Raw genomic sequence first — 27,153 nt, forward strand, 5'->3', positions numbered from 1 at the left:
CAGCCAGCCTGGGTAGAGGTGGAGGGCGGGGGTGCGCTGCTGGCAGTGGAGGCAGCACGGCAAGAGGGCCAGCAGGTACTCTGATTCTGCCCCTTCCCAGACGCACCTGCCTGGCTCTCCCTCAGCCCCCTCTCCTCCCAGCAGGCCAGGGTAGGCAGCAGCCGCACACTGTGGCTGCTCTGGCCCCTGGGAGGAAAAGCAGACTTTGCAGAAGGAATTCACAGAAACTGGAGAAGGAAGCGGGACCTGGTCTGGAGGTCACCTTGTCCTGCCACACTGCCCGCTCTGAGGCAGGGCCTCCTCCACGGAGAACGACAGGGGTAAAACTCGCCAAGAATAGCCAGGGCCCGGTAGGTGCTGGTGGCCTGAGAAAGGCGTTCGCCAGCACCATCCTGCCCACCCCCCATGCCCCCATCTGTGGCACAGTTGGGCTTGGGGGTTTGTCTTTTCGTTTTTAGGACAAGGATGGCCCCCCTGGCTGTGGTGGTTCAGACCAGCTGGGAAGACCAAAGACCCTTGACCACAGAACACTCAAAGAGATGGCAAACACACCTGTCCTTTACTATGCTCTTTCCGTGGCTCTCCTGCACGATCTGGTCTTAGTACCCTCTCTTCACCGAATTATGTTCCAGTCTTGAGCACACCATCATCCTTCTACCTCTAGGCCTTTGTGTCTGGGACATTCTTCCTTTCATCTGGCTAAACTCGAGTCAACCTTTGGGCACCTCTGACAAGGTTTCCTTGACACCACGACCCACAGAGACTAGGTTGGGTAGAACACTATGGACAACTAGAATACATCCACTGTTCCTCTCACTCACAACACAGTTGCACATCTGGTTTCCCTATGAAATTCTGAAGAACCCGCAGGCAGGACCACAGTTTCTTCTCAGCACCACATCCCCTGTGCCTGGCACAGGTCCTGGCCTGTCATGGGCGCTCAGTAAATATTTATCAGATAAGTGATGAGAGAAACAAATGAGGCCAGTGTCAGGTAAGTACCCCAAACAGAAAGCAGGGCATCTGAACTGAGCCCCTGGCTCTGGCCTTGTTCATGGTCACTGTTCATGGCACGGTCTCTCTCGACTGCGAGGCAGAGGATCGTGCTTGGTCCCTCATTAATGCACAAGGCCCTGGTAGAGTCTGGCACAGAGAGAAGGCTCTGGGATGGGTGCTGAATGAAGGACACCATGAACCGGCAGCATGTCTGTGGGTCCGCAGGTGGGACCTAGGACCCCTTTGTCATTCCTGCAAAGCCTGTCTTCCAATACATGGTGGGGCTGGACACCTAGAGTCACCTGCTTCTGCAGGGAAATAAGGAACCAACTTCTTGGGGGAGTGACCCCAGCACTGCCTCCAGCTTCTCCCCACTTTATTTTCTGCTCATTGAAATCCTGCCCACCCTACGAGGTACAGCTCAAGCCACTTCTTACATGAGGCCCCGGTGAGCTCCCAGCCCACAGGGGCTTCCTTCTTCTCTGTTCTCTGCCATTTACTGGCTGAGGACCTGGGCCCGTCATTTCACCTCCCTGAGCCTCAGCACACGGGGACGGTAGAGTCACATAGCTCACGAGGCTGCGGTGAGGACTGAGTGCCATTACACTTGCCAGGCAGCCAGCCCAGATCTGGCCCACGCCGTGCCGTGCTCCATACCACACTGTCTCACACACGGCAGCTCTGACTTCTCAGCAGAGCAGAAGCTCCTGGAAAACCAGGAGCACCACTTATTGTCTCTTGTACCCTTCCCAGGGCTTAGCACAGGGTTGGGCACCTGGGGCGGGGCTCACTCGACCCCTGCTGAGTGACCCGCATCTCTTTTTCTTCAATTCTGGATTTAGATGGTAGGGAAACTGTACCCATTTCCTTCTCAGCCCCCTGCCCCACCCTGCCCTGCCCTGCACCAGCTCAGGGCTCTGACGGCGAGAGCATCCAACAGAGCGCCCGAGGTGCCCTAGTCTGCCCAGCCGTCTGACTGCCCGGCACACAAGGACCAGCTGAAAGCCCAGCAGAGGCACTAGGACGGACCCTGTCAGGAAGAGGGACTCTGGGGCTCTTCTGTGGTGCCAGGACCTCATAACTGGCGCCAGGAAAAAGAGAATGGAAGATGTCCCATTACCTCAAGCTTAATGACCTGTGTCCTTATCCCTGGTGACAGGGAGCAGAAGGCAGGAAGTGCAGGAGGAAAGAAGAGAAAACACACTCACAGCTTATACCTGCAGCCAGGAGATGCCCCTCCCGCCCGGCTTCCCCCCTCCCACGGCTGACGAACAGACTCATCCCAGGAAGGGCAAACACAAGTAAACAGCACTTAGCTTTCAACGGCCTCCCAGAGGGCACTTCCTTTCCCTCCCACTGCCCTCTTCCAAGAACCAGCCTGGAATGCTCTGTTTATCCTTCTAGTTCGCTAAGCCCTGGACAGACCGGTGTTTGGCTCCAGAGCCCCTCACTCCTAACACGGTCATCTCAGTCCCTGACAACCAGGCATCTCCTTTCCCCACATCCTCCCGGCCCCAGGACCTTTACAAAACCCTGGCCTGTCTTCTGGGAGCTCTAGGAGACAAAGAACACCTACTAGATAGGCCTCAGTGGGCTAGCCTGGGAACCTAGGCATCACACGATGTTGTTTATACACAGTACACCCCAGGCTGTGGTTTGGGATGCAGGAAGCGAGCATATACCTCTCCCAGGAGCAAAGTAGCTATGAGCTGCCCCCATCTATATGATCTGTGGCTGCCTCTACTTAGCTGCAAGGAATATGGGGGGCCTAGTACCCCCAGTTTCCTTGCTGCTTCCCTTCCTTATCTCCCATTGCAGCAGTGGGAAGCTTGCCTACCCCACCCTGTTATGCTGTTGCTGGGAGAGGAGTTCACCTGGCTGTGAGGGGAAACCCTCCTTCACCTCAGCAGCTGATCCTACTGACGAGATGTCTGGAAGCCAGGTGTCCTCACTGGGTTATACGCGGTGTGGGGTTATTGTTACCACAACCAGGCCCAGAGGCAGGCAGAGCTGGCAGAGAGGAGAGTGAGAGGGCCTGGGGCTGCAGACACTGGTTTCTCTGACCTCCCCACACGTTCCTTTCCAATTTCTGCTATCAGTCCTGTGGAGTTCTCCACAGGATTGAAGATGAGGGTGCTCAGAGGCCCCGAACACCGCATGGGCAGGGCTGAGGGTCAAGGGGAGACACCAGGAACCTGGAGTGTCTTGGTGTGGAATCCAGGAAGCTGCAGCTGCCTGCCACGTTCACCACTCCATTCTGAGAAAAGCAGGCCCTAGCAGGACTCTCTACAGAAAGGCTCCATGACTGGTGCCATGGATGGCAGCTGGTCTGGCCACAGGACACCATGATCTGGATGGACACTGCGAGGTGGGATGCTTGGGGTGCTCAGTGTAAGCCCTGCCCTGGGAGATACTTCAGCTCAGATGTTGGCCCCCTGGCCCCACCAGACCCTCTCTTTAGCCAATATGAACACCAGGAACACATAGACGACCTGAGCCACCATCTCATTCTCCATGACCCTATCTGGGAGGGTCATGTGAACCCCACAGCGGTGTTTCTTCCATGACACACTAAAAGAACCCCTTTCAGCTGGGGCGGTGGTCAGCCGAGTGCCTCCCTCCTAACTTTCTCCCTCCTTTCCAGTCCTGTCAAAACCCATTCTTGGTTTCCTTCCTACTCAGAGAAAATCATCTGAAAATGGTGCCCCAGAGTGTCAAAGTTTTCCTCACGCCACATGGGTGCCCAGCCATTGGTGGAAAATAGCACGAGGCTCCAGAGGATATAGCCTGAGCCATGCCATTAACCTCAGGAGTGGCCTCAGGAAGACACCCTACTGCCCCCTGCCTCCCCCATTTCACATCTGTAAACTGGTTCTCTTAACTGGCAGAAAGCACTTTCCTTACATCTCTCACATTCTATGGAACTTCCACAGATCTAGCTTTTAACTCACAAACGTTCTCTTCAGGTATGTTAATTCATTTAAGCTTTACACTTGAGTCATTTTTGTTTCCTTTTTGTTTTTTTTGTGTTTTTTTTTCCCCTCTCTGGGGGCCTCTCCTTGGCCCTTCCTGCCACACTGGCTCTGAAACTGGACAGGCCAGGGAACCAGTGTGATGTCGGCCAGCGCTAACTATCTCCAACCCAACCATGCACTTGGGCAGCAAGCATAACAAGGTGGGTTGTGGGACGCCACTAGACCAACCGTAAGATCAACTCGGGCCAGGATCCCATGGGTCACCTAACCGCCATGAGCCCTGGCCTGACCCTGCCCACCAAATTAATTTTGATAACTAAATTTGTAATTTCCAGAAGTCCTTTTGACTCTTCCCCTGATATTTTTCTGTTTTACCCTGTGGGTTTCACACCTTCCTTTGGCTTTTCAATTATTTTGAACGTGCTTATTTTATGATCTCTTTCAGACTGTCCTATTGTTTCCAGGTGTTGAAGGAATAATTCTCCTATCGTTTTGCATGCGATGGCTCTTACTTGGGTGGTACATTTTTCCCTGGCAGAGCCCCATGTTCTTTGGAAAGTAGTTATAATATGTGTGTCTGGAGGACAGTAGGAATTTTCCCAGTTTTGGTCTTTTTTCCTGTACACACACACACACATATATTCTGGGCTTGGGGTTTCCTAACTACTTAATCAGTCCCTACATCTGTGAGTGTCTCAAGTTTGAACTTCTGTTCCTTAAGAGCATATCCCAGGTAGATGGAAGCTTCCTTGTAGCTGCCCCAGGGCAGCAAGTCCTCATACCTGGGAGAATTCAAAGCTGTTGCTATTTATTCATTTACTGCTGCCTCCCAATAAGATACCAGTTCAATGGAGTATAATAGACCTCCCTTGTCTTTGTCATCGCTGTGTCTTGAGGGCCAGGACAGTGCCCTGGGCTCAGGAGCCTATTGATATACATTTGCTGGGTAAGTGACTGAGGACACTGTGACTTCTCGGGGCTCGGCTCCAAGAGACAGTTTGAGGCTCCCCTGGGTTGGGTGATGCCCAGGTCCCTTGCCTCTGCCGCCTCTCCTCCCACCTCAAGCCCTGACCCCGTCTCCCAGCACATAAGCAGCAGCGCATGGGGCTGGCCAGTCGGGGGCACTCACTGGAAATGGAGGTGTACACAGCGAAGGCTCTGAGGCTCGTCATCTCCTTCTTGCGGGTCATCTCCACGCGGGCATGGAAGATGTTCTCCCAGGCGTACAGCTTGAGCAGCTTGATGCCACGGAGCATCTCGTTGGTCTGCTTCAACCTCTCATTAGAATACTCCTGCCAGGGGCCACCAAGTCAGAAAGGAGTGCCTCCATCCCTCCCAAGAGGAAGCCGAGCGAATGCCCTCACCGCTTCACAGACAGTGCCCAGCTCCTGTGCCCACGGGCACACCCCCTGCCTTCTCCATTCATCCCATTCCACAGACAAAGAAACTGAGGCCTGGCCCGTGAAGTAATCTGCTTTGGGTCCACGAGAGTGTGGGTGCACGCGTGCATGCGTGGGCGTGTGTGTGCACCTGCGTGTGCCTGTTTGGTGGCATCTGGGGGAAGAGAGAGGAGCCTCGCTGACCTATAGGGAGAGGGAGCAAGCAGCCGCATGGGGAGAGGATGGGGAAAGGGGGCATGAGCACACCCGGGATGCTCACTCACCAGTGTGCTCCGCTGGGCCTGCGAGAGCTTGGTGGCCACAAAGTACTGCACAGGGGCCAGTAGGATGATGACAGCCGCCCCAATTAAGGCACTGACGCCAAGGATGTAGTAGAGGAGAATCACACCCACGATGATCTGAGGGAGGGTCATGGGGGTAAGTTTCCTCTGACCCAATGGCTACCCTGGGGGAGGGGGTGTTGTCAAAATCCCCCCTTCCCCAGTCCCCTAGGGAGGGGCATGCCTTGGTGCCCAAGTTTCCCAGCTGTCCCCAGGGGGCCAGAGGAGGAGGTATGACAAAGCAATTTCAGAAAAAGGTATTAGCACAATGGGGTCTCGTGCAAGCTGTGCTTTCGGGCGGGGGAGGGGGGGGCTGATCGCTAACTGTGTTGATCTGCCAGCCGGCTAAGGCAGTAACTCTCTCCAAATCTACCTTCCAGATGGGACTCTCAGAGCTGAGCTTGCACAATGGCTGTAACAGCACCTTTTGTTCTGTTTGCTCGCTGGCGATGCTGACAGTTCCCTCCCGTGGGGAGGAAAGTGACATATGAGCACAGGGGTGGACAAAACCAGTCCGGGGGGCCGGCCATTCAACTTTCACTCTCAGGCTCCTGGAATCCTTTTAAAAATAAGAGACGCACTGTCTTCTATTAAGCTAGTTATTACGTATATAAGAAAATGAAAATGATCTCTTAAATGTGTGACATGCTATAAAGTGAGTGGTCTTTGGATTTAAATAGAGGTTTTTAAAATTCTTAGAGGCAGATTCACTCCATAATCTGTAATATAGATCCACATATGTACAAGAAAGCTGGTGTCTCCACATTTTTAGTGAATCTGGCAAGTATTCTGAGAAGAAAATTCTTCTGTTTCTAGCTTTATGCAAACGACCGCCTGCTTTTGAATATTGATGAGAAGTGTAAATTACCCTTGCCAGCCCCTGAAGCATCGAGATGACAATTTCTCAGGTTGCCTTCAAAGGCAGATAGCTCTAAATTCAGGCTTATTCTAAAGGAACAGATGTGCTGTCTTCCTTAATTGGGGGGAAAAAAGTCTGCCTGGGTTGGCCCTGCACTCCCTGAGCCTTACACGAAATTGGCAGTGAGCTCCTCGCACTACCTCAAGGACAGAGGAGCGGGTGGGCGGCTCTGTAATTTCTGTGAATCACAGAATGCCTCTTGTGTTAGCGGGATCTTAGGGGCTGATGAGTGACCCCTTCACCCCCTGCCTCCTGGGATTTCACTGAGGTTAAATGCTGGCACAGGGGTGCAGAGGAGCACATTAGGAAATAAAGAACCCCCACTCCTGCCCAGCTCTCTGCTCACATCATCCTACCCCCCAAATTATCCCTGGCATCCAGTCTCTTCATCAGCTGTCCTCACATGGAGGCAATCGGGGCATCACTCAGCAGCTTATAGGGCCAGACACCAAGGGGACTCCCCGAGTCACCACTGCGGCACCTGCTGGGGGTTGGTGCCCGAACCCCCACACCTCCAAGTGCCAGCCGCTGCTGGAACAGGACCTGGAGCCACAGGTGCTGCTTCTTCCAGGCTCCTTCTCACCCTCCACCTGCCCCTTGTCATGCTCCCCAAATTCTTCTGTCCACTCCTCTATTTTGCAGGGTTCTGCGGGGACCCCCCCCCCCCGGAAGAATAGACCAGAAATCAGGGATTCTGAGTATGCAAAGCAAGAGAGGGGAAATAAGGACTATTGTAGCCCCTATTTGCAAGTTAAGAAAGTGATCTAGTAGTGGGGAGATCATAGGCCCTGGAGTCTGTAGGACTGAGTTTGAATGTAGTCCTGGCACTTAGCTGTGCAACCTTAGGCAAAGTTACTTAACCTTTCTGAGTTTCAGCTTCTTCAACCTTAAAATGGTGTGTGTGTGGTTTTTTTTTTTTTTTTTTTTTTTAAGAGAGAGTGGATATGAGTTGGGGGGTGAGGGGCAGTGGGAGAAGCAGACTCCTCACTGAGTGGGAAGCCTGACATGGGACTCAACTCCAGGACCCTGGGACCATGACCTGAACCGAAGGCTCAAATGACTATGTGACCCAGGTGCCCCTAAAATGGGGATTTTAATTCCACTTAGCAGGACTGCAGTGAAAATTAAATGAATATATATACCTAGAATGATACCTGGCACGTGATTAGAGATCAAGACCAGGTGGCAAGCCTCTTCTTACAAACAAATAAATAGGCCTTGTGGGAACTCTGTCACTAGGGAACCACAGAAAGGAGATACCTGGGACTAGTGTTCTACCGGGTCACTGTGGTCCAACCTTCCCAGGCCCCGAGCGCACGCAGGATGAGGACTCAAAGAAGTCCCCACTCTTGCCGAATTCCTTAACATCGTGTTCATAAACTTTAGGTGGCCAGCAAAGCACCTGAAATTGTAGGCAAAGTGTGTGAATGCATATTGGTTTTTCCGAGAAGGTTTCATTAATTTTTTCAGAAGTATGTGAAGATCAGAGGTTGCCTAGGTCTGTGGGAGGGGATGAAGAGTGAGTGCCAGGGGCATGGTTTCCTTCTGGGGTGATGGAAATGTTCAAAAATTGTGACGATGTTTGTACAGGTCCAAATGCACTAAAACCCACTGAATTACACACTCTAAATGGGTGGATTATATCTTAATTTAAAAAAGCATATGTGACAAAAAAAAATTAGAAATCAAGGAGTGCCTTGGGGATAAAGCAGTGGGGCTCCTGAGCTGGTTTTGGTATGCTGACAAGCCAGGTGACCTGTGGGCAGCCAGGCTGCACAGAGCATCCTGACCAGGTCGAAGGCACTGAGTCAACTCTGGGTGGAACACTGGTCTTGAGCACTGCTGAAATCTCTGCTCAGTGGCAAAGGTACAGCCTTTAAGGAATTAAAAATGGGGGCACCTGGGTGGCTCAGAGGGTTAAGCCTCTGCCTTTAGCTCAGGTCATGATCTTGGGGTCCTGGGATCGAGTCCCGCATCGGGCTCTCTGCTCAGCGGGGAGCCTGCTTCCCCTTCCCTCTCTGCCTGCCTTTCTGCCTACTTGGGATCTCTCTATGTCAAATAAATAAGTAAATAAAATCTTGAAAAGAAAAAAAAAGGAATTAAAAATGGAAAAACAAGTGCTACTTCATGATAAATAAGCAAAGGTAAGTGATTCATAGAGATAAAACTACCATGTCCCGATGTTGGGAGGGTTAACTGTGTAAGAGAGAGGCTGGGGCAAGGGTTATTAGTATTAGTTAGTATTGCTAGCAATGATGTGTGTGCTATAAACATTGTAAGTAATAGTAATGATGACAATACAGTGGGTTTGGTGGACAAGCCCCTTCAAAGGAGTTGGTTTAAGGGGACACAACAGAAAGTGTTCTTGTGGACAAAAGGCCAGTAACTGTATTAGATGAGGCTCTCTAGGCCCTTCTGTAGCTTCTGTAGTCACTGATCCATCTGGCAGAGAAGGGGGGTGGGCAAGGGTGAAGGCATGGTTAAGTGGTAATGGGGATGGCATAGAGGGCTGTCCCCATAAAAAGGACCATCAGATTCCCAGCCCTTTCTCCCCTTCAAGATGCCTACCCGACTCCCTGTGCAACCCTCTCCTTCTATTTTCCTTTAATGTCTTTCAAATATAAGCTTTATAGATAAGAAAGTCCAATAAAAATCAGTTGAGATGAAGGCTTATGAAATTTGCACCCCAAGGAACAATAGATTCTGGACCAATAAAGTCCTCACTCACACCAAAGTGTGCAATTTTGAGGGATCTGATATTTACTTAGTGACCACTCTGTGCCAGATGCTCTGCTTGGCGCTTTACTTAGATCACCTAACTGAATCCTCATAGCAACTCTAAAGGGTAGGAATCATGTCCATTTCATAGATGAGGAAACTGAGGCTCAGGCAGGGTAAGTATGTGAGTCAACCTGTTTCACCATAGTCCAGACACCATCCTCTCCATGAGGCAGTCTCTATGGAGCCTGCAGGCCCTCTGGGATTTGCACTTCTGGTCTGAGCACCAGAGGGAAGCATGGGTTCTATGGTAGAAGCTCCAGATGAGAGACCAGGCCAGGGGTCAGGTAAGCCATGCTGAGGATTCGCCTATGATCATTGAGGGAGAACACACCTCCTTCAGAGCCAGGCCCAAAGGTTGTCCAGCTTTAGAAATAATCATGGTTTTGATTTTCAAAAATAATACACTCTTATTGGATAATTTAGAAATGCACAAAGAAAATAAAAATTACCATAATCCCACCATGTGGCCTTCTAGTTCTCCCTTCTGTGTGTGTCTGTGCAAATATGTATATATACATACATTCCAATCCAGTGTGAAGCTCACTGCATATACTATTCTGTAACTTTTTTGGCTTAAATATACATCAGGAATGTTTTTTGATGTAATTATAATGTAATTGCTGCAACATAACTTAAGGTCTGCAAAAGTGTTCCACATAGGATTATTTTATAATTTTTTTAAAGCCTTAACGACAAGAGGGATGGCTAGATCATTTGCCGAGTGTGAGACAGTATAGGGAGCCAGGGGTACAGCCCATGGAGACTCCAGGGGGGCGGAAGGTGCAGGCCAACATGGAATGGAAGATGGCGAGCTCCTAGTCACTGGGCATGTACCAGAAGATTCCAACTTTGTGCCCTTCACCCTTCACCCATCACTGCAGACACACATCCCTTACCTGTACTGGCATAGCCCAGAGGTTTGGGCACAAGAAGAAAAACCACATGAGCTGGTTGGTGTCGATGGCAACCAGATTGCAGATCTGCGCAGCTGTCATTTCCCCCATCGACAGGTTGGAGGTGGACAGGTGCATAATTTTGTTGTAAATCTTGGTCTGGAAACGAGAGTGGAGTGCTCCACATCTGTCATCATCGTCACCCTAATCCCTCTCCCAGATGTCATGTGTCTACAATGTACCAGTACCTTCTCGCACATCTCCCCATGGAGCCCCAGAGCAGCTCTGTAAGTGGGTACCAGTTGGAAAATTGGTGTTCCAATTTCACACATGAGGTAACTAAGGCTCAAAGAGGTAAAGGGCTTTGATTATAGATCAAGCAAGTCAGAAGGGCAGAATTCAAATGAGGAATCCATGCCAGCATGGCCAGCTACTTCCCCGGCAAAGCAAGACCTCACCCTTGGGGACAGGACTTAATTAGCTCTTAAATCTTAAAAGCAGATCTTCATGTCCAGCTGTATTCTTGATTTGCCAGAGGCCAGTGGAGAACATGCTTCAGAGCCATAAAAATGATAGAGTGGGGCAGTTGTCTGTATTAATGTGGCTGTCTTCAACTGGGGGAGGGGTATGCTCCAAGGCCAAGTCCTGTCTTAATTGAGCCTTGAAACAAAACAGGCGGTCAGCCTGGGAAGATCTTAAGTGAGACAAGACATCCAAGTGTCGATCAGTCCCCCCACCATCGGGAGTCCAGCTACCCTGAGCACCTTTTTCTGTCTCTCCAGGGAGGATGGGAGCAGCCATGGTAGTGGGGGAGCTCTGAACCTAAAAGCTCTTTGTGCACAGTGATCATGCCTCCTAGAAAGATGGCGATTTTCAGGTTGTGTGCTCTTAAACAAGGAAAAACGCATTCCTATCTTCAGTGCCCTGGAGATGCCTGCTCTTAAATGAAATTCTATTGTACATTCGTTATAAGGTGGATTCCCAGCTCTTTTAATTCATCTTTTGTGAAACCCAGGCTTTTATGAGGGTCAGGTTTGCTTAAAGCATGAGTCTATTCTATGTCTTTTGGGGAGTTTATATACACCATGGGTAAAATTTAAGATAGTGGCAGTGACATTTTTTGACAGATCTATGTACAGCCCGGGTTATGTGAAATCAGTCTTGAAAGAATAGTAATAAATCTAGTTTTAGTGAAGTAGGAACATAGAGTATTCTATCAAAGAAAGCATTATTCAGTAAAGACCAGGATATACAGAAATATGCATCTTACTAATATTTGGTGTATGTAAAAAATTATATATCTATTACAAGAATTTTGCTTAATAACGTTCATGTAAAAACTGTGGTTATTCTCAAACTCATGAGGATATGGACTCTCATCTATAATTTTATGTAAATTTCTGAAAAAAAGGTTTGTTTTTCTAATTTGTTTCCATAATCAATGCCAGCATTTTCTTTTCGCAGCATATGAATTTAGCTCTCCTGGATTTAGACAGTTTGATAAAAACAATTACATGCTAATACATTTAAAACCCATTTTTGGCTCTTTTAATATAATTGGAAAATACTGGGGCAGAGTAAAATTTATGACATACAAGAGAAAGACTTAATTACAAACTGTTTGACTATAAAACTCACTGTCGTCTATGGTGGTATGTGCCTGCCAGTCAATGGAAGGGTCTGTGCAGAAGCTGGACAGAAAACCTTTCAGAGAGGTTTTCTGAACTGAGGAATAACTTGGTTCCTCCTAGCTCTGAGCCTCTGTGAATCTCAGAGGGTCTTAGATTTCCTGGGCTCTTGCCCCCATTCTCACATGATGACATCCCTGAAGAAATGACTGTTTTCTCAGGGAAAACCACTGGAGATGGGCAGTGTACAGCTGCACAGGCTGTGCACTACACAATTCGCCATTCACAAGGTCTATAGTAAGATAACCAGAGTTTGGACCCAGCCCAGCCCATCCCTTCTCCTCTCAGTCCCTTTTCTGTAAAGACTCTGATCCTGGTTCCCAAAGAATCAGCTGGTGTTAATAATTCTGAAGAACATTTCTTTCCTGAAGTATGAGGTGTCTTTGGGTGTAGTCACAACTTCTGAGTGTTCTATTGACTTCATGAGATTTTCTGGGTATGGCGGAATCAACTAGTTGTCCCCCAGGATCCATTCTCTCTTTTCCCAAGAAGATTTTCTAGCAGGACGTACATGGTTGTCAAGAATAAAGACCACACTTTCTAGCCTCTCTAGCTGTGGCTCTGTGGTCAATTTCTCATCAGTGGGTTGGGAGAGAATATACACAATGTCTCTGTTATGATTTTAAAAGAAGGCAGTGTTCCCTCCTGCTGCCCCATCTTTCTTCTCTTGCTAGTTTAAGTATAGGCCCAATAGTGAGAATGCCAATAGTTACCTTCAGCCATAAGACAAAAGTCACGTGAAAGAAACATTCCAGAATGAGCCAAGGTCTCTAATGAACATGTTGCTGCCACACCAGCTCTGACTCAGTGTGAAAAACCTTTTATGCTATTTAAACCACTCTCACACTGGGTGTCCTCATCCTAACAGCAGAACCAAAATTCTAAAGAAAACACTAGAGCTTAGACAACTCTTATCACCGCCTTGCTTAAAAGTGCCCTGAGTTCCTCCTGATTTTGATCATCCTCTCAACCCAGTCTGAGAAGGAAGCCACAGGGAGCAGGAGCAAGGACCTAGACCCAAGAGACTTACTGGGCCAGAAAAATCTCTCTGGTTAGGACCCAAGATTTAAGAGCTCAAATCAATATTCGAGGCTATCTAGTTCTAGTATGTCAAACTCATTTCTTATTTATTTATTTATTTATTTATTTAAACCAAAGAAGACGGTGACAGACCCCTGGAACAGAATCTGGAGGACTCTGAGTCTGCATGTGCCTTCAGCGGGAAAGAGTGAGATGACCCCTCAGGGATGTCTGTCTCACTCAAGGCCAAGCCGGTGACATCGTGGACCCAGTGCCAGGCAGAACCAGCACTGGACCTCCTACACTTGCTGAGTCCAGCCCAAGGCACTTTCCACTCTCCTATGCAGCTTTGTCAACAGTTATTGTTTCGAAGCACTGCTGAAGGGCAACAACAAAAAATTAACTCACCGCAGAATCATTCTCAAGTGCCTGAGAGGATGAATAATGTGGCTTTTACTGCGAAGTGAAAGCATCATTAGCCAAGTACCTGTATTGCTCCTCTCAAGTTAATTCCAGTTTCAATGGCGACATAGTAGGATGCTTGCAGAAATGTCCTTTGGAGTAGGAGGGCGAGGAACAGAAGCACGGCTAGGACGTAGGCATTAGCAAGGAACTCTTGGGATGAGACAAAGTAAACCCCGAGAAATTGTATCTGTTGGAAAGAGAATTTGGAGATGGCTGTCACCGTCAGAAAAACGGTCGCCGTTAATACCCGCTACTGTGCCACGGTGGCCATTACTGCAGGACCCTCCGTGCTTGCAAAGCCTGTGCAACTGTGTATAAGGGCTAAATCAGACTGATAAATCCAGCTAAATATCCTTCTAGCCACAGGGAGGGTTGCCTACACCCTCTTCATCATCCTACCTAGGGGAACAGAGTGTGGCACAGTTCTATCCTCGTGTCCATAAATATGACTTTCAGCTGTGTGGCCACCAGGCCCAGAGGAGCTCACTCTGAATGGAACAAGAATAAACAGAGTGACTCACAGAGCAGCCAAAACCAGGACTGCTCGAACAAATCCCACAATGTGCGCTCTCTGTTACAGAAAAATCCAGAATGAGCTGAGGTCTTGCCCTACACTCACCAACAGCCAGCTCTGTAGAAATTTCTGGAAAGAAAAGGCCAGTGGGGAAAATTTAGTGCTCCCAGGCGAGGTGGAAACTCATCACCTATGATGGATTGAGATTTCAGAAGCCCCCTCAGCCTTCTGGGCTCCCAGGACCTCCTTTTAAATTGTCCTCTTGCTACACCTCCAACAAGATCTCAGATGATAAGCACTGGGAAGAAACCCAAACGTTTTGACTCTGTTGCTAAAGATACCAGAAAACAACAGCATGTCTGTTTCCAAATTCAGCATCAACAGCTCCCAGGAAAACTTTGATCCTGATTAAGTCCTTTGCTCCCCAGCAGAACCACATGCATGTTTCCATGAAGACAGCACTCTCCCCTTCCTGAGACTCTGCCCTGAACTCTGAAAGCTATTTGTGGGGTGTGGGAGCTGCAGCAGGGTGAAGGGTGGTGGGAACAAAGTGATGAGAAGGAGTCTGAGGGCACGTCTCTGGCCAGGATCAGGCCCAAGGGGTCAGAAGGCCAAGAGGAGTCTTTCGTAGAGTCAGAAATTCCTGGATCGTGGACTCAGGGCTTTTGGATGGTAGTAAAGACCTTGCTTCTCGGTTCAACTGGGTCTGCTCAACCAGCACTCACTGCTTCCTGGCACTTACAAATACCTCTCCCTGGCTCTGTGAGACAGGAGACTTTTCCTTTTGGGGACAGCAGGAAGCAGGCACAGAGGGACCATTAAAGCCTCCTAGAGGAAGGCCCACCAAGACCTGAAGTCCCTGACTCTGGCTTATTTGCCAAAGTACCAGAGAAAAGGCAAAGGGAGAAGGGAGGAGGAGGTGGTGTGTGTGTGGGGGGGGGAGGGGTGGATTGGAAGCAGCCAAATGGACCTTAAAATTAGGCTGTGGGGGTTGAGACCTGACCTTACAGGGAAGCAAGGGACAGGACACTATTTCTCAGGTGCAGAACTCCATCCTTACAATACACCAATGAGAATACCATTATGGGCCTAATTTTATGTACAAGGAAATGGAGTTTCAGCATGATGACGTGGCTGGCTCAAGGTCACATGCTGATAAGGCAGAACACATGAACATGAACACGAACCTATGTGATGCCAAAAACATCCCTAGATTCACTACCTAAGCCTCACCTGGCCTCTTTACCTCGAGTCTCCTGTTGTCAGCTATAAGATCATAGGGGACAGACCCATGGCCACGTGGCTGGTTCCGGGTCAAAGAGGAAGGCACATGGCCTTGGGAAGATCTGGTCCTATTTAACACACTTTGGCAGTCTTCGGTTCTACCATCTTCCACAGACACCCAGCTCTGCAGAATAGAGTCCATCGTGTTAAGGCAACAAAGCCCCTCATGGGAGCTTGCCCTAAAGGAAAACATTTAGCATCAGGAAATGAAGGTGTTCTATATCTGGGGTACAGCAGGGGGAGAGGTGAGAAGTCAATGCCACGCACACCCATAGGGCATGGCTGGGTATTTTCTGATGCTCATGGGAACAGTGACTGCCACAAAGCAGCATGGAATGCCATGCACATGCTGTCTCACAATGATCAGAAAACACATGGGCTGGAGAATGTCACCTGAAGTGACATTCGAAAAGTCACCTGAAGACAGACGTTGATTAGAGTATGGTGGTATTTGTTAAATACACTCATTATTTGTATATTTTTAGCAAAGCAACTAATTCCTTTTTTGCAGCTTTAAAGGAAAAACCTTGACCCCTTCCCCTGACAACACACATACCATTGGGTCAGAAACTGTATTTCTTTGGATCAACTTCTTGTGGCCTCTTAAGATGAAAATCTCCCTGCAGGTCTAAGTCATTAAGATGTTATCGGACCTTTCTTCAAAGAGACAGCTTAAAGGAGATGGAGCCCAGAATAGCTAAGTTTTTATTAAGAAGTGGGTACCAGGGGTGCCTGGTGGCTCCGATGGTTAAGCCTCTGCCTTTGGCTCAGGTCATGATCCTAGGGTCCTGGGATCGAGCCCCACATGAGGTTCCCTGCATGGTGGGAAGCCTGCTTTCCCTCTCCCACTCCCCCTCTTATGTTCCTGATCTTGCTGTCTCTCTGTCAAATAAAAAAATAAAATCTTTAAAAAAAAGAAAAATAGTGGGTACAAGACTAGCCAAAGAGACTCGGGTTCTTGCCCAAGGAAGGCGGGCCCTGGGAAGCTTTAAATGAGTATGAAGGCACAGACATTGCCCAACACCTTGAAGGCTGGAGAGAAAAGGCCGAGGACCTACAACTGGACATCTGGTGGTAGTTAAATGCAGAAGATCAGATGCCCCAGTCTCACACTTTCACAAACTCTCAGGGAAGAAACTGTGTTTGGTTCCGGGGGTTTCCCAAGTAGTGTTCAATACATACGTTAAAGTAATCAATGCATATGATCTTCCTCTCTCATCTACTTTATAAGTTATACAATTCCCCATTTCGTAGTTAAGCCGGTTTATTGCACAGGTAGGACTAGAACCTAGGACTTGTGACTCTACTGTTCTGACGCTCACTGTCCTTGCCTGGCCAGAGGTATGACTGGAAAGGGCCCCTTTCCTTGTTCTCTAGAGCTTAGTGGACAGGGAATATGTGGGCTTTTGATTCTTACTTTGGCAGGAGCCAGAAGGTTCATTACACATAGGTCCCTGCCCTGGAAGGCCCTGGGAAAAAAACAATGACAACCGTTTGACAATGACTTCCTTCCTTTGACCATTCATGGACCAACAACCATTTAACAAGGTGGTTTTGAGCCTGGACTTAGAGGTTAACTATATCTGAGTTTGAGTCCTGACTCATTCTATATTAGCCACGGTGTCCTTATGTAATGAGACCATGAAAGGTTTCTACCCAGAGGATTATTGTGAGAATTCGGTGTTAACAATGGAGATAAAAATATCTAGTAAGCATACACACACAGTAGGTGATAACTTCTGTATGATTCCCTGAAGAATTATGTCTCCTGTGCCCCCTGTGTATCAGGCATGGAACTGGGTTCTGGGCACGAGGAGGTCCAGTAATGCGGTTCCTATCTTAGGGGATTCAGGTCGAGTTGGGAAAGAGACAAGGGGTGTTCGATGGAGCAAGCCCAGGGTGTTATGGGAGCACAAAAGAGGGGCATCTAATCCAACCAGAGGGAGTCTTCCTTGGAGAAGGTGATGTCTAAAATGAGTCTTAGGGCTGAGACGGGCTCGTGAGATGACGGGAGGCATGCCGGGCCAGAGCAGCTGTGTGGGCCCTGTCATGAAGAGACCAACCCACACACTACATCACGAAGTCACAGAAAGGCGTATTAATTCACAGAGTCACCCACAGTGATAGCTACAAATACGTGTATCCAAATGAAGACACAGACACACACGGAAAAAGATACCGAGAGACACAGGACAAATAGAAGGACATATACACCGAATTACAAATAGTTCCCGGGAGAACTCATTCAGAACGAACACATATACACTCACGAACCCACGCACGTTTCCCCTCTGAAGTTAGGCTTTTGGAAGCTTTGGCACTCAGACCAAACCCGTACTGCTCTTTCTCTGCTCAGCTGACAGCCTTGAGCAGGGTCTGGCCGTTCTCTATGAACCCAGCTCCCTGACTCTGCAGCCAGATCACTTACAGCCCTGGCAGGTGACAGATTGTGGGTGGGGTTAGGCAGGAGAGGGGGCTGGAGAGACAGAGGTCATGGGCTGCTCCCAGCCTGGGTCCCAGATTTCCTTGGAGCGTGGCAGAGGGGACAGGAGCGTGGAATTAAAGAAGAAATAATGTTTGTCCTCGCGGATGCCAAGGGCAGTGTGATTCTTGCCAACTGTGAGTGTCCTGGAAAGGGAAGAGAGGACAGGGCGGCCACTGACAATGAAGTAAACAATGGCGCCCCACTGTGCAGCCTGCCACAGCACGGAAGGAGGCTGAGCCGAAAGAAAGGCCTTCTCACAGAGAGGGTTGTGCATGGAGAGCTTCCTCGTAGGTTCATAAACACCAGAACGGCACCTGTCTCTTTGGGTGGGAGCTGCTGGGAGGCAGGGGGATGAACCAGATGACCTCAGTAAATGACTTCTTTCCCCATTTTCTGGAGCCAGAAGCCTAAATGAGAATTAAGCCATATGGCAGGCAACCGCACGACTGAGGATTCTCTGTTGCTGACACTGGAGACTTATATTTATTTTCATCTCTCATTTCGATGTCTGTAATTTGCTGATTGCATTTGGGCTGCAGGAAACAAATATTAGATCTGATAAGGCCTGCTGCCTCCAAGGTAAGGACCATCTATCTCGGGGATTTATGGACTGACAAAGAACCTGGACAAAAGCGTTCCATTGAGAGGGCAATAAATCCCAGGGTTGGTATATAAATAAAGAGAAAAAAAAAAGAGATGTTCAGATGAACCACAGTTCGAAGTGTTGTTCTCCCCGCCTCTGTGGCGCATCTTGCCTCAGAGTTCTCTCAGGAGAACCCCACCAGCGTTTTGGGGAAAGTAGGAAGAAGACAATGACATGAACAAACTGAGAAGGGCTGACTAGTGTCGCTTCCTTCCTCAGACTAACAGTGGGCTCTTGCTGCTGTGGGATTGTCCATGTAGAATATTCTGGAGTCCTTTACAGTCAGACTAGAACTGAAGGTGACACTCTTGTAGACAAGAGAACTCACCCTTTCTTCTCTCTTTTTGGTCCAAATACAGTTCAGAGACTCGAAAGCTAGAGAAGGCCTCAAAAGCCATCAAGGTCTAAATAAGCAAGAAGAGTCCTAATGTTGCTGTTGAACTAGAAATCTGCCCGTCTGAGCCTGGCTAACTCTTACTCCTATGTCAAGGCCCCATGCCAATACTTGGCCCTTTATGAAGCTGTCCATGACCATTGGCTGAGTTAGTCACTCCCTCTTCCCACAGTTCCCTATATATACCCGCTAACAGCAGTGTGAACACAAAGTAGAAAAATCTTTTATTTAGATTTCTCTCCTCCATTGGATTTCACAATCCTTGGAGCCAGAAGTGATGGCTTGATAATAGTAAGTCAATTTAGCACGACAGTTCTAAGCGTCCATACTCTGGAGTGGAAGAGACTTGGATTCAGATCCCGAGTCTGTCACACAACAGCTGAAAAACCCTAGGGAAAATTACTGAACCTCTCTGTGCCTCAAGTCCCTCATCTGTAAAATGGGGATAAAATACCTACCTCATGAGTTCTCTGGTATGTGAATAATATCCCAGTAACTATTACCAAATAAATAAATAAATAAAATAAAAGGACTGGCCCTAAAAGGTTGTGGAAGGCATGAAAGGAGACAGCATCTCAGTAACTCCCACAAGCAGCCAGGCATGCGTTAATGGTCAGCACGTGGCTGTTACTGTAGTTAATAGGCCCCATCATCACCATGGCCTCTGGATTCCCACAGCCCAACCAGGGCCTGGCACACAGTAGGGTTCAATGGATGTTTCCTGAACAAATCAGACAAACAGACTTGGTGTGCCTCATATTCCTGACCAAAAGTGTTCAGTTAATTATACCCCTGGGAGAAATTAATATAAACCTCCTGAGGGTTAAATGCTCTCTGCGGTCCTGGAGCCAGTAAGATGAATAGCAGGACGCAAGGGAGGTGTCATGAATCATTACAATCCCTAATCAGCAATTCTCAGCAACATTTTTGGACTGTTTGTGGTTAAAAGTTGGTAATGATATTCCCGCTGGGAAAATAAAACTCTGAGTCTTGTTAGAGGTGAGAAGTTTTCCATTTTGTGACCAGCTAAATCTAAGTGGCAGCAAAGAAACAGATGAAGGAATTAAGTCCCCCGCCCCCAACCCCAGAGTGGAGGCTACGGCCCCAAGCAGGGAAAAGAAACCCCCAGAAAGCTTATACTGCCTCTTTGGTCCAACAGATTTCAGTCTGGAGCATCTTTAAAGTTGCAAAGGCCTTTAGAGATCATCTAGTCCAATGAGTCAAGTGATTTTAAGCCATGGAATCCTTTTGTCAAAGAATTTTTAATGGAAGAGTCCAATATATTCATAAAACTGGGGCAGCTTTGAGTGAAATCTGAAACTGGGGGAGAAACCCAGGGAGGGTCCCCTCACCCTTCACCCCTGACAGCAGCCTCCAAGAAGCACCTGTGGGACCTTGGATGCCAGAATATGCAGAACTGCATAAGACAGATCGTGAGAAGTTGTCTGAGTCCATAAGGATGATGTAAACGAAAGACAACATATCCAGCAAATCCGAGAAGCCCTAGGCGCTGGTAAACGAATGCACGTCCTACAACTTTCTGAACGACTAATACCTGGGAGAGGTGTCATGGCAGTGATGGCATGGTGAGGAGAGCAGGGAGCCATAAATCTTGCTGGGGCACCAGCTTGCCTCCTGGCATTTCTGTTAACCGGATGCAGAGCATCTTCTAGAAGGAGATATCGCCAAGGGATTTGTGCGAGTGTGGGGAGCTGACTCAGGGCAGCCTGTTGGCCTCTTGCCCATTCTCGTGTACAAGGGAAAATCTCCCAAAGGGTGCTCTGCTCTCCCCTTGGGGTGGCCTACCTTGGGCTGGGAGACGCTGTTCTCCTTCCCAAGGTGGTCCACGATCCCGAAGATGCACAGTGGCCCGGCGAAGCCCAGAAGGTCGGCCAAGATGCGAAAAGTGCTGCTCAGGACCAGGCGTCTCCCAAAGGCGTGGCAGAGCGCCTGCCAGATGGCCCGGGCCCCCTGCGTGCTCTGCGAGTCCTTCTGCTGCCCAGAGAGAACCCATGGCCAAGTTAGAGTGGCCAAGGGCCCGTTCACGGCAGGACCCAGCCTCCCAGGAAGTCCCTGGCTCCTGCTGCCTGGGGAAACCCAGTGACCACACTTGTTGCAAACAGGTGAACCCCAGGAAATCACTGAGTCGCCAAGTGCACAGTTAGGTAGGCCCTATCAAAACAAGCATGGTCCAGATGGGGAAACTGAGGCCAGGTGCGCCATCAAGGTTGCACAGCTGGTCAGGGACGATGTGATGAGCACAGCACTGCAATGAAGAAGTGGCACGTGGCCCACTCATTCATCACCACCTGTGACTGCGTCTGCCTCAGTGTCTCCCCACCGTGCTAGTGCAGAGGCAGTGAAGGAACACGGGCCTGGGCATTGGGAGACTGGCTCTGCCACCTATCAGCTGTTGCCCAGCTCTGGGCAGGTCACAGCCTTTCTTGGAGCCTCCATTTCCATGGCAGTGAGTTAGGGAGACCCCGGCCTTGTTCAGCTTCTAGAGTTCTTGGAAGTATTGGGCCACTAAATCCCACCCGTTAAAATGGTTGAAAATTCCCACCTTTCTAGTCACTGAGCTCTAGAAGGAAGAACATAGGACATGAGGGAATTCAGTGGGGTCACTTCCCTTTTTGAGGCCTCAGTTTCCCCATCTAGACAATAAGGGTATTTGTTCAGATGACCTAAACTGTAAGGGCTGTTTCAGCTGTGACTGTCCTATGAATCTTCTGGACTTGTCCTAGTTCACTGTGTGACTTAGGGCAAGCCTATTCCCCTCAGTGGGCCCTACTGGGGGCTTGACCTGATGCCTTCTGAGGTCCCCATCAGTATGTCCCCGACTCTAACCTGGAGGAAGGGGAATGGATGGTGTGGCAGGGTCCCCACTGACCGCTTGGGTGTCGAAGGCCTCACAGAGCCGCCGGTAGTTGGTGAGGGCCCTCATGGCAATGGGCAGCTTCCCAATGGCTCGGAGATCAATGGGCTTCTTATGAGCAGTCTTGATAAAAGCATTCATCCACCAGTAGGTGCCTTTGGACAGCAGGTTCACGAAGGGCTGCAGGAAGCGTACTCCCAAGTCCTGTAGGTCCTCAGGGGGCTTCACCTCCCTTGGTGACTTGAAGAAGATATATCTCTGTGGGGCACATGGGTCACTGGGCACAGGTAAATGCAACTTCTCACCCCTCTCCACTTTGCCCCAGAAAAGACTTGGAGTTGTGACATCCCATCCTTGACCCTGACCTCTAACATATGGGGCCATCTCTTGCCTATTCTCAGGAGAAGGATCACTCCATACCTCTTGTCTACCAGGGCCAGGGGCCTCCTGACTTGTAACTCTTCCTTGAGGTCTACTCTGAATCCCCTCGATTTGGGTTGGGTTGAGTTGAAGTAGGATTGGGGAAGAGCAGAAATCTCCAGATACCATCCCATGGATCCCAGATCTGAGGACATGAACATGTTTCATGCTGGGTTTGCAGAACATGCAGTCATGCAAACCTTGTCTCAAATCCTTCCTCCTCCACTTACTAGCCAGGGGTCTTTGGACAAATTCTCATCTAACATGTTTCCTTGTCTAAAAAGTGGGTGGTAGTTGCATCCCTGGAGTGCTGTGAGGGTCAGATGAGGCAGGGAATGTAGTTAGTTGGCCTTTGTGCCCTGTACATCACCAATTAAAACAGGGGTGCAACTAAAACAGAGAAATGCAAATTCAAGTAGTACTTCATACTCATCACCCAAATGGGGCTGGCCCATTGCTCACTGGAGGCAGGGAGAGGGTTTTCTTATTCATTGCTGGTAGATTATAGTCTTTCTGGAAGGCGATCTGCAACACTGATTGAAATTTAAAACACACAGTCCATTTGAACTAGCAACTCCACTCCTTGGAATCTCTCCCACAAAAATAAAAGCACTGATACATAAAGATATAAATCTGTTTAATACACCATAATTTGTGAAGGCAGAAACTTGGCAGTGAACTGAAGGCCCATCAATTGGGTAATGGCTGAAAGAATTATTGCTCATCTACATGACGGAATATTATGCAGCCATTAAGAAAACTAAATTAGCCGTACCAGACTTGAAGGGAGTCCTAAGAGATATCTGCTGGGTGAGAAAAACAAGATGTAGAAACTGTGTATAATATGATCCTACTGTTATAAAATTAATACTGAGAGGAAAAACCTTTACTCTTACATGTGTTGAGAAAAAAGAACCTTACATAGATACAAACATATGGTATTCTATTAATAAAACCAAGAGTGGAAGGGTACATATGAGGTTGCTAATCGGGGTTACCTGGGGAGGGAAATGCCTGGGGAGTGTAGAATAGGGATAGGGGAGAGACGGAAAGGGGCTAAAAAAAATGATAATGAAACAAGACAAAACACATGTATGCAGCCACATTCAGTCATTCAGGTATATGAGTAACTATATGAACACATTAAAATAACTCCCCTCCCCCAAGATAATAACAACAACAATAAGAGCAGAGCTCAGAAAAGCCAGCACTCAAAGCCCTTTTCCCTCTCTATGAGATTAAACCTAGAATCTTTCAACCTTGGCTAACAATTCCTGTCATTTCCATTAGCTCTAGGAGCTTGGGGTAGAGGGCAGCTAGACCAGAAGGAATATTCCTCTTGAACCTCTCCCACGGGTCTCAACTCCCGTTTGGGGCCTGCTAAAAGAGGCTGGCTCCTTCTAGGGCTCGGCTAAGAAGCAGGGTGGGGGCCCCACACCCAGGGACAGGACACTGATCGGAGGTACCACTCTGGCCCCGTGTATGCAGAGGTGGGTGTTGGGGTGGCCCACTTACCCTCACCCTGATGACATTGACCTCCACCAGGAGCAGCATCCCATAGAGGACCACCAGCAGCCCAGTGAGGCAGAACCGCAGCTGTGAGAAGCTGATGGAGTGGTCATAGAACTTGACGAACTTGATGGTCTTGGTGATGAAGGCCAAGGTCCAGTAGACCAGCAGGGCTGCGGGCAAGAGCACGTCCATTAAACTGTTCAAGATGTGTACGCTCAAAATGTTAATAATCTGGTAAGTCAAGCTGTTTTGTAAGTCTGCCAAATTTCTCTTCACGGTAATTAATAAATTATTTTCTTGGTTTACTAAGTTGTGGGTGCTGTGCCACGTGAGCACTTAAAGTACTATCTCACTTATTTCTTACAATTACCTCGTGAGGGGAGAGCTGCCAACTCCCCGACTGGACAGACGAAGGAAGCCAGGCTCAGGGACCTGACCAGACAAGTGGTAGAATCAGGCTGGGCTGCCCTGGAGCCCATGGCCGGTGGCTCCATCCTGTAATGGTTTGCTTGTGGGATTTCCAAGGTGGAACGATCTTAAAGTTTCTTCAATCTGCTCTTTCATTTTATAGATGAGACAACTGGGACCCCAAAGAAGGTGTGACCTGCCCAAGCTCCCTGCAAGCTTGAGTGTGCCCAGGACAGAGCCCACAACAGCATGATGATGTTCCTCACGGAGCCTGAGGGGCTGGGGGTACAAACAAGTCAGTCACAGTTCTGTGTGCATAGTGTGTATAATGGTTAGAGCTGGGCCCTGCAGCCAGATATACCCAGGCTCAGATCCTGTACTTCAATAGCTGTGTGACTGCGCATACGTCCTTTAACCCAACCCGGCCTCAGTCTCTTCACCCATAAAATGGGGATAATAATAGTATTCCCTCAAAAGTTGTTATGAGCAATGTATGGAAAGCATTTGGCACACAGTGGATGCTCTTTGGACATCAGCTGTTAATACTGTTACTGTCTCCAGATTTCACCCTGGGACCATAAACGTCAGAAACTAATCTCTAAATTCTCACCACCACCACCTGCTAAACCACTGCTCGTTGGCAACAGGAGAAAGCAATGATAACTAGCCCCCCTTTTAGGAGATGTGTTAGTGCGGGCAGCTCTTTCCCCCTCGCTCCCTAGAGCTATATGCAGACGAGGTCAGCCTGAATGCCCTAGAGCTCCTCTCTAGTGGGACCACAGAGGAGACACTTTCACCCTGCCCTCCATCCATAGGTGGGCCCGGTACATGAATGCAGGGCATCTCTTGGAGACCATGGGGTCTGCCCCAGCCTAGGTCTGGGTTAAGAATTACACCAAGGTGTGCACTTGCCCAGCGAGGGACGAATGCCCTCTGTCTTGGGTCCCTGGGTGAGGGCATTAGGAGAGAGGGCAGAAGCATCTGTTTTCTGTGCGCTGCCCACCTCTGGCCCAGGACTGGGACAATATTCCTCTCAGCTTGGTGTGGTCCCCAGGTCACAAGGATCCCACAGCTGGAGGCCATCACGCTACTTTCACACCTACACTCAAGTGTCAGAACCCAAGCGTCAGAACCTCTTTGGTCTTCATGAGGGTCACCTATGGGGCCCCAAACTTGAAAATATGCCCCACATGGGTCCTAACAGATGTGGTTTGATTTGCTCTTCATAACAACTCTGTGACATAGGCAGGGAGTTATTATTCCTCTCCAGGTAGAGAAAATGAGATGCACAGAGGCTAGGTGTCATGTCCAAAGTCACACAGGAAGTTAGTGGTGGACGGACTAAACCCCAGGGTTATTTCCTCAGTGTCAGACATAGCAGCCCTCAGCCAAAGCTTAGTGCTTGACTGAGAGCACCAAGAGACTGAGAGAAAAGCAGAAAAGGACAGCGGTATGACATAGGGGTTGCTGGCGAGGTTCAGGCTCTGAATTCCCCTTACCTCTGTGTCTTCCCTCCCCTTCTCCACATCCCACCTATTACCAAGTTCTGTCTCCTTTTCTTCCTAAACACCTGGGCCAGCTGGGTCACCATCCTATCACCCAGGGACCGCCATCTTATCTCTCCTTGGATTCCCCACTTTCCCTCTTGTTCACCTCCAGTCTAGCTTTTGGAGAAATAAATCTGATCAAATATGAACTCATGCACTCATGTCCCTAACAGCATTATTCACAACAGCCAAAAGGTGGAAGAGACCCAAGTTTTCTTCCAGATTTCCTAACAGGCTTCTCCTGCCTCAGGGCCTTTGCTCATGCTGTTCCTTCTGCCTGCAGCATTCTCCTCTCCCTTCTCCCAGTTTGTCCCCCACTATCCTTCAGTTCCCAGCTCAAATGTGACTTTTTCACAGAACATTTCCTTGATCTCATCTCGGGCCTCAGGACCAAGGTTATTTTGTGGGACAATGTAAGCCACATCAGGGTTCACCTTTCTGTGGGACGCCGGAACTGTGACAGACAGAAGTCTTCTCAGTGCCTTAATCCCTGCATCTCATAGGGTTCATCATCTCTGCTTTGACCTGTTCTAGAATTTCTGGCTCTGCAGAGAAAGCTCTGACAAAGGGGAATGGAGGGAGTTAGTCCCTATTCTTTGGAGAAAGCATGGTCCATCTATGGGGGTAATTTGTGCTTTAAAGAAAGAACATTACGTACTTTCCAGAGAATGAGAAAATGAACTTGCCAGATGCCCAGACAGGATGCTTCTAGGGGCACTGGTCAGTCAGGCCCTGGGGTGAATAAGAGGTTCTCTACAGAGGAGGAGCTGCCTCAGAAGCTTCAGGAGAGGGAGGCTCTCTGATGTCTGTACCTATCATCTCTCTCTCTCAACTTGCTGCTCCCTAGTTCCCCAGCCACACTTTCATAGTGTCACCCAAGTAGGGGGATCCCCGGATGATCCTGGCGGAGCCCAGCTCCCACCTTACCGGGGAAGGCAGAGCTGTGATTAGTTGGGGAAATACCCTCCACCTTCCCATGACACTGTGCTGTGTCTGGCCGAGCACAGAGTGTTCCAGACTCCAGATGTCAATTAGATGTTATGACTCCTAAAAATCATAGCCTGACTTAATGATACACAGTCTGACCAGAGGCTACAGCCAGATGTACAGCGCTGACCTTAGACATGCAGACGGAACCAAACATAGAGGCAGACCTCCAGATTTATACCTTTGGCCCAAGCAGTCTGAAGACCCTTAGACACACAGTCTCAGAAGCGGTTAAGAGCCTGCCTGGGCCCTGGGATCAAAACCTGTCTCTGCCCCTTGACTGGTTGGGCAGACTAGTGTAAATCACTTAACCTCTGGATCTCAACTTCCTGTTGCATAAAGGGGACGTAATAGTGGTGTTGACCTCATAGTGTTGTTGTAAGGATTAAATGAGTTAATAGACTTAAAATGCTTAGAAGCACGCCCGACACATAGCAAGTGTTAGATGAGTGTTGGCTGTTGTTCCTTGTCACCTCTCTGAGCTCAGTGTCCACATCTGTAGAATGGGGAGAGCAACGATACCAATATGGAGATTGTGGAGATCAAGTGAGATAAGGCCTTTGAGGAGCTTAGCACCAAGCCTGGCACACAGTACATGCTCAGTAAATATCAACATTCATTGCTGTT

The 27,153-nt window shown here is 48.9% G+C and overlaps 1 protein-coding gene across 4 annotated transcripts in view; it reads right to left on the bottom strand.

Annotated features, from left to right (window-relative positions):
- Positions 1-27,153, bottom strand: part of ABCC8 (ATP binding cassette subfamily C member 8) — a 73,512-nt gene that overhangs the window by 39,003 nt on the left and 7,356 nt on the right. Inside the window, exons 4-10 of one of the 4 annotated variants that reach the window (XM_047690449.1) lie at positions 23,588-23,754; positions 21,668-21,910; positions 20,584-20,769; positions 13,480-13,644; positions 10,288-10,443; positions 5,635-5,769; positions 5,101-5,263 (exon numbers count right to left, since the gene is read on the bottom strand). In XM_047690449.1, the coding sequence (XP_047546405.1) occupies positions 5,101-5,263; positions 5,635-5,769; positions 10,288-10,443; positions 13,480-13,644; positions 20,584-20,769; positions 21,668-21,910; positions 23,588-23,754 (1,215 nt within the window). Of the gene's footprint in view, positions 1-5,100; positions 5,264-5,634; positions 5,770-10,287; positions 10,444-13,479; positions 13,645-20,583; positions 20,773-21,667; positions 21,911-23,587; positions 23,755-27,153 lie in introns of all 4 variants that reach the window. The other 3 variants (XM_047690448.1, XM_047690450.1, XM_047690451.1) reach the window with 3 other exon arrangements.

This window comes from Lutra lutra, chromosome 10 (genome assembly GCF_902655055.1).
Source record: "Lutra lutra chromosome 10, mLutLut1.2, whole genome shotgun sequence".
NCBI lineage: Eukaryota > Metazoa > Chordata > Mammalia > Carnivora > Mustelidae > Lutra > Lutra lutra.